This window comes from Metopolophium dirhodum, chromosome 8 (assembly GCF_019925205.1).
Source record: "Metopolophium dirhodum isolate CAU chromosome 8, ASM1992520v1, whole genome shotgun sequence".
NCBI classification, from domain to species: Eukaryota; Metazoa; Arthropoda; class Insecta; order Hemiptera; family Aphididae; genus Metopolophium; species Metopolophium dirhodum.
This window is the reverse complement of record NC_083567.1, coordinates 6,297,035-6,305,570: the sequence shown is the minus strand read 5'-3', so window position 1 is coordinate 6,305,570 and position 8,536 is coordinate 6,297,035. Positions and strand designations below refer to the sequence as shown.

The 8,536-nt window shown below is 31.9% G+C and overlaps 1 protein-coding gene across 1 annotated transcript in view; it reads left to right on the top strand.

Moving 5' to 3' along the window:
* Window positions 1-53: 53 nt before the first annotated feature.
* LOC132949946 (ATP-binding cassette sub-family G member 5) overlaps window positions 54-8,536 on the top strand; it is a 17,784-nt gene continuing 9,301 nt past the window's right edge. The window contains exons 1-5 of the mRNA XM_061021074.1: window positions 54-299; window positions 827-1,177; window positions 1,255-1,527; window positions 5,398-5,626; window positions 8,377-8,494. Coding sequence (XP_060877057.1) covers window positions 113-299; window positions 827-1,177; window positions 1,255-1,527; window positions 5,398-5,626; window positions 8,377-8,494 — 1,158 coding nt within the window. The 5' untranslated portion in view covers window positions 54-112. The remainder of the gene's footprint in view (window positions 300-826; window positions 1,178-1,254; window positions 1,528-5,397; window positions 5,627-8,376; window positions 8,495-8,536) is intronic.

Sequence of the window (8,536 nt, the reverse complement as noted above, 5' to 3'; positions counted from 1 at the left end):
ACAGTGATAACGACCTTCTGCCAACAAACGGATAGAGGTTTCGGTCCAGCAGTTCTTGTGCTGCATACGCAACGTAACTGTGTGCCGACTGCTGACGCGCTGTTCAGTTACGATGAAACCATCCAAAATGATCGGTGGCGATTATTCTCTAGAGCTGAACAACATATTCCACACGGGCCAGGTAGAGCCCGCCTCATGTTTCCAAAGGCTGTTCGGGTCCGTGCAGACTGGGCTCATACTCAAGGATATCACGTTGGAAGTTCGAGCTGGCGAAGTGATGGCCATACTGGGATCAAAAGGTAAAATATAATAATATTGCAGCGATCATCACCGGATACCACCTACTTTTATTGCTGTATGAAAAAAAAACAGAGGCGTGAGGGATGCAATTAAATCATTTTGAACTCCTACAGTCCTGTAATTGTACACATCTTACGCCTTCTTATTTAATTTCAATACTCATGATTTATTAGCTCAAATTAAAAATATCATATGATAGTAATTTTTATAAGCACAATTATTAAATTAATTTATCCTATTTATTATAAATTATATAATTAAGTATAAAATATTTTGTACGGAAATAATAGTAATTGCGGTTTTATTTTAATTATTTAAAACAATCACATAAAATTGTTACGAAATAAAGTCCAAAAGGCCTGACGCTTTTAGCCTTGATCTTTGTTTACGTAAACATTTATATATCATTAGGTATATATTACCGTTTCGTGGATGGTATTATGGTAATATGGTAGTACTCATATACCTATATTATATTATAAATTATAATATAATTAACTTTAAATTATTATTTAACCTTATATAGGCAGTGGTAAACGAGCACTTTTAGAAGTCATTGCCAGACGAAGTAAGGGGCTGTCTCGCGGTCAAATCCTCTTGGACGGGAGACCTCTTACGCAAGCTATGTTTAACCAATGTTGTGCATATGTTGGCCACCGAGCTGATCTTGTCCCATCGTTGTCTGTACAGCAAACGCTACACTATGCAGCTAACTTATCTATCGGCTCACAGGTCAGTGGTTACGTTAAAGACTCCAGGGTCAGGCAAGTGTTAGCAGACTTGGCCCTGAGCCAAGTGGCCAGACACAGTGTAGAGGCATTGACCGAAGGTGAGTACAGACGGCTAGTGATCGGGATGCAATTAGTCAAAGATCCAGGTAAAAACTGCTCTATACGAAATCCTACATTAAATAATATGTTATACATAATAATGTGGAATATTTTTGCACAACAGTGTTATTGTTGTTGGACGAGCCGACCGCTGGATTGGACCCGTTGACTACGTACTTAGTAGTGTCTATGGTTAGCAGCCACGCAAAGCGCAGAGGGCGGGCTGTAATACTCACTATGGAAAAACCAAGATCGGATGTTTTTCCGTTTCTCGAACGCGTTGCTTACTTGTGTTTGGGTGACTTGGTTTACGCGGGACCGACTAGAATGATGTTGGACTATTTCCGAGCGGTTGGCTTTCCGTGTCCAGAAATGGAAAATCCGCTTATGTACTATTGTGAGTAAAATATATTTTTCAACTAAAACTATATATAAGTTATTATGTATAGTTATTAGTTTTAAGTATTATGGCTGAACATTGGCCGCCGGACCACTCCAATTTGTTAAAGTTTTAGTTCGAAATTTATAAAATATAAAATATAATATAGCTAAGACTAGAAAAATTAATAAAATGTATTTCATACAAGTAGTTCATACTTTTACCAAAAAGTTACAGATAATTTTAGGAAAATTGGTATGCAAATACAATGTTTTTCAAAAATGAATTCATTCTGGTAAGACGTATATGAAATTTACGTCTTGCTTACTATAGTTGACAGTTGAAACTTGATAAATATTTTTTTTTTAAAGTAATAATAATATGGGCGATGGAGAGGGGGGCTTCAGCACGTTAGCCCCCTCCCTTGTCATTGTCGGGCCGCGTATGGCCGCGTTTTGGGCCTACATATAATAGCTAATAGGTAATATATTTAGGTACCCTCTATATATTATGTATTAATTATTTAGTCATTGTTATCTTTCAAAAGATGGGTTATTTATGCCTATGATAGTAACCAATAACCATTAACCATGGTTATCTCAGGTAACCGCGATAGTAAATTAGTAACTAGTTACTAGTAAGTACTAAGTATAAAATAATGTAAGAATGCTATTAAGATAAAAATGCAATTGTAAAGTAATATTGTTAGCGAGCGGTTTTTTTCAGTTTTATTATGGGTCAAAAATTTTACCCCCCTCTTAAAAACTGAAATGACACTGTCTGTCCTATCTACTAAGTATCTATATTCTTCAATGGCTCATATCGCATATTATACTCAATTGTAACGATCAGTAAAGGCAAACACACTATACGTCTATACAGTACTAATAAACAGCCAATTGCACAAGGCTTACTGAAAACATTTTTATTTTATCTTTCAGTAATAGGGATACTAATAGTATAGTAGTATACAAAAGAATTAACTACAACTTGTAAAAACACAAATTTAAACTAATACATTATTCGGCACGTTTATAAAATATATTTTAAAATGTTAATTAGATTTATTCTATGAATGACATATCATATCCAGTCAATACAGATACAACATACTACATTGTAGCAAGAAAGTTATATGGATTTTAAACTATGATGTAAAATACTTACACACCATATTATATTTTATGTTTAGCAAAGAAAATTATTTTTGAAATTCCATACACATTTGGCATAGACAATATTACGCGTGTCTTGATATGACTATAAAATATTTATTACATTTAAAAAACATTTGAAAAAGTTCAATGTTTTCAAAATAATCATGTGGGTTAATCTTATTACGGTTAATCGTGTTATTGAAGAATGTTTTATGCAATAATCGTATATAAGGCATTTAGATATTATAAAATAGTAGGTTGTTATTGATTGCCTCATCTTCATAATAGCTTACCTAAATGCATAAATGTTGGTACATGTTTATGATTGTACATGCACATTATAATATACATTCACATATAAAATATATAATATTTATAATAGTACCAGCTACCTACCTCATATACATATTATCTGCGTAAGTATATCATATATAGGTACATAGCGTTGTTCTTGTTCTGGACGCTGGTCACCGTAAAATATTTAATAACCATTGCAATTTAAATTGCTTTGATAATTTAATAATGTAACGTGGATATTTTTCATTTTAATATCTTATAATACTATATGAGCACAATGTATTAATGTGTTTATAATGCATGCATGTTTACAGTTAAACATTAACCAAAATAAGTTACTCTACATACCAACGTAAAGCATTACTGATTGTACAATATCATATAACTGAATAATATAATATTTTTATTTTTTTTGGTCTTAAGCCCGGCAACTGAGGCCATTAGCTGTAGGATGGTACTGTAGGATTTTTGGTACGGTGAGGAACGGTTGGAGGAACACGTTTTTGTGTTTGGCAGAATTTTCTAGTAGGCACCCGTAGGTATCTGCCATGCCCGGATGGCGGCCTCTCTCTCCGGACACCGTGACTGCCCGAAGAAAAATGCCACCCGTGGCCGGGATCGAACCGGTGTCGGTGCGCGTCGCCATCGACGCCACCAACGCCTTAGTACGCTCGACCACTCCGCTCCCCTTATATAAAAATTATTATGATATGCCATTGTAATGTTTCCAAACGTATTTTAATTTTTAATACAATGTAATTACCTAACTATAATTCCAAATATAGATTTTAAACAGAATTTGGTAATCTTAATACTTTGGTAGTATATTTTGGCTAGTATGAATCTATATTAAATATATTATATAGTGAAAATAAGTAATTATCTTAATACTAACAATCGTAATTAAGTAATACAAAAAGTAGAACGGACAGTAAATAAATATTATCTTAATATCAACAATCGTAACTATGTACTAATAAGTAACTAACGGACGGACACACTGGAGATCGAGGAATATAACTCATATAAGGTCATCTAAACTTATGTTTAGAAACCTAAAACGATGTTAAACATATGTACCTAGGTATTTAATATAGATACTATAGGAATTGGCAATCTTCTAGTATGAAGATCCGCAGTGTGGCAGTGTGTAAGAAGTTGTCTTTGGCCCAGAGTAAAAGTTAATTATTTTGAACTCTTATAGTTACTATTATACATTTATACTATGATAAATTAAAAATATAATTACAATTTTCCAATTTTAATATTTATACTATACTGGATATATGATATTTTGTATTTAATAATTTATATTACATGACGTATTGAATTTGTTGAAATACCTATAAAACTATAACCTTTAAGTTATAATTTATATTGCAATATGTGTACATTAAAATATTGAGGTTTAGTTAGAACTCAAAATAGGTACGTCTAATACATTTCCAGGTTTTAAACAATTGGTATGATTATTTAAGTCAGTCATAAAAATAATTTTATTAAGGTAAATATATAGTGTATAGGTATATAGGTAAAATACTAAAATGTATTCAATATAATAGCGTACTTAAATCACGGTTGCCTATAATGGTGGCGATGATAAGGTCGCATAATATGTGATGGAATCTGGAATCATCCGACGCTATTGTGCTAATTCTATCGTTTTTTTAAAGTTAAGCGATTTGGTCATTATTTACTATTTAGTCATGGTGAATGTAAACATCAGCAACGTTGTGTATATTATATTATAACAAAATGCATACTATATGTATATTAAAAATCATTTTACACTATTATTATTAGTTAATAATTTATTATATTATATAAATATAAATATAAATTATAATTTGAAAATATTTCTGAAACGATCTCAAAGAATACGCAGGTAGTTAAATTTTCATCATACGTTAATAATTTGAGACAACAAATTAGATCCATGCAAAAACATCTGTAACTAATCGCCAATGTATAAGTCGTGCTTGCATAATTTCGAACAAAACCATAGATAATACGCAGGTTAATCTATACACAAAAATGATAATCTTGGAAGATCTCGTTATTAATGTCACATGATTTGACGTATATAGGCACAATATTTATTATAAAACTAAATGCTAAGTCGGTGATTATTTATGGACATTTTTAAATCTTATGCATTCTATTCGGTTACTCAATATAGTTAATATATAAAAGTCAGCAATATAAAAAAAAAATTATCGTTGATCATGTCCAATATCCATAAATAATAATGATAATATTTTTTTTTATTGTAAATGTTTAATTAAAAAAAAAATACTACAGCTGAACAACCACTGCACCGGATATGTTTTTAGGTTTTCGAAATCGCACGTCGCAGGACATAATATGATAATAATATAATATATTATACGAAATGTACTATGCGAGCGATCGATCATCCGTAATCTGTTCACAGTGTGTTTGTCAACGGTAGATCGACGATCTCGCGAGAGGTTTGTCGAGTCCAATGCACAAATCGTGGCGCTGGTGGAGAAGTTTAAAATGGAAGGGGCGCCCTACAGGAAGTCGTCTGCAATGTCTGTGCTCCTCGGGTCACCGCCCAATGACCACCAACCCAACTCACATCCGTATCCATATTCGGCACAGGGGTCTTCGACCACACAAATCGGAATGACGTTATACCAGTAAGTCGCAGCAGAAATAATATACAATATAATATGAACACGTAACACGTTATTCGGTTCGGCGAACGATTGACGATTTATAATTGTATATTTTTTTATCGTACACCCAGAGAAAAAACGATTACACACCGCGAGTCATAACCGATAGGTTTTTCTTTACATTTATGACACGACTCGCTCGATTTCGCAACAATGACCCATTATTGCCGTCGAACAACGAACGTCAAATTTGCAATGCCGTCGCCGCTCATTTTACGTTTTTTTACGACACCGAAACGAAACAAAATCATTACACTCTGTAGCAATGCTATATACTTACCTAAAAATAATAATACATTTGTATTCAATAACAAAAGTATTTATAAAGAAAAACATTACAACTGCAGTTATTTCATACTAAATAGAGCTGTGAAATGTAGTTTTTTCGAATCACAAACATTATTATTATTATTGTTGTACTCGTGCCGCATAATAAATACCCATACATACACATATTTACAATTTTCTAACGAATCCAATCACAAAAAAACCCATTAGGTACGTTTTCGTTCATATAGAGAGCACATTTAGAATATTCACCGTTAGTTTTTCGGCTTGTATAGTAGAGGAAAAAATATGTTTTCTTTAGTACCCGCACAGTTAAATTTTAATAACAATACATGTACGCATACTGTAGTTTACCGGTGTTATAACCTACCTAGTAAATTAAATTCGGGAAAAAAAAATGTTATAGGAAAATTGGAATATTTTATCATGTTCAGTTTTTACAAAACATCGATAAATTGTAATAAAATGTACTGAATATCTCAAAATCCTTCTCAAAATTTATGATATATTGATATCCACTTGCTAATTGTATGTTACATAGCACTACTGGCTGAAGACTACTGCTTTCTGCAGTAACCTAATACAGTAAAATTACCAACGTATTTAAGGGGATTCGATACCGTGATTTTCTGTTTTTGTCTAACACACACGCGACATAGGATTTTAGACTGGTTCTTTGCCAATCATACCAATTGATCTAATGAAGCGATAAGAATTCTAAAAACAGATTTGAATTTGACGTCAAGTCTACTTGAAATTGACTTTCCCACATTTTTGATTTTTTGATTTTAACTTTCCAAAATTAAAATACAACAATTTTTAAATACTCTTTCTTAATATGACATTTTTAGGAATTTGGGGAATAATATCAAACATGTGGGAAAGTCGATTACAAGTAAACTTGACGATAAATTCAAATCTGTTTTCAGAATTCTTATCGCTTCAATAGATCAATTGGAATGTTTGGCAAAAAACACGTTTAAAATACTATGTCGTGCATGTGTTAGACAAAAACAGAAAATCACGGTATCGAATCTCCTTAAGTATAAATTTATGTCTTTAGTTAATGATTCAAAGTAATAATTGATTGTTGGTATTATGGTAATGCTTAATATCGATCTAAACCAACCACCAACGTGGCAACGTCTGACCTTATACAGCTATATTTGTAGTTTAAAACAAAATTATAATCTTCTACACAAACAGCAACATCACAATACATTAATACCTAAATTGATCTTATCGGTATTGTATACTATAATAATATATAAGTAGTTAATATTATAAATTATTTACTCAACTGACCCGATCAATTGTATCGTTAATGTTTTCCCACGAATGTATTTTTACGTACTATATAATATTATATAGGTACTGTCATAGATTTATTATTCCACCTCGGGATAGTATAATAATATTGTTGTAAATGGCAACCACCATTCTCTTTAGCGAAAAAATCTATGTCGTGTCAACAGAATTATTGTTCTGATTTCAACCGCTGAAATGTAGGTGATGCTAACACGATTGTCTAAAAAAAATGTTCCCGCGGGATACTCTTACACAACTTGGTACAAACTTATAATATACCTGTAATTGACCCGGCATGAATGCATAAACTATATAGCTATAGCCTATAAGTAGTGTATACTACATTTAATAACATACTAAATAATAACAACAATAATTAACCGGACGTCTGGACACATATTAATAAATTAGAATGCAAATATTAAACATGAATTACGCGTATACTATTTTTATAGTTTATTTTGCAGCATATTTATATAGAACATCATAATAATATATATTTATAATATATACATACTAAGCTAATAGTACCTATATTTTGTAAATAAATCATCATTTATGAGTATTCTCGGCCGTCTTTCGTTATACCTATCGTCCTTTGAAAATTAATAGTTTATTCGTTTATATAACAAATAATAACTAACAAGTTACTGTGCGTGAGCACAGAATATATATGAGAGGATTAGACCCAAGATTTTGAGGGGTTGCGATTGTTTTATAAACAATTTAAATTTTAGCCATTGGTTGTTACATGGCAATAGATTTGTAAAAAAGGTATACTAGGTAGTAAATAGGTACCTATTCTAATTGGCTATCCGCAATAAAAATAATTATTGTTCGAAAATAAATGTTATGGTTTTTATTGAAAATCAGCTAACCGAATTTCACTAAAATATATATTTTTAAACATAATGTTATATTATACAAGTAGTGCAGATAAAAACGACGATAGCCTTATTTTTAAATGAAGGGGAGAGGATGAAAAAACTTTTGTCGCCTTTAACATCTACAATACATAAGCGATAACATCAGCATAATATCGACCCATAAAATATTATCTACTTCGCTTCAATTTCATGGTAAAGCCTTTAATTAAAAAACTATATACTTTTTAGACGCCAGTTCGCATCCACTTTCGGATGTTCCTGGCAAGCTCTGTTCTACTTGGCAGCACGACTCATCGCCATGCCCATCGCGTTCCTATTGGTTTGGATATTTTTCCACGACATTAAGGTAAGTAGCCGACGGTGTTGCATTATTCCATTCCCCTGAATT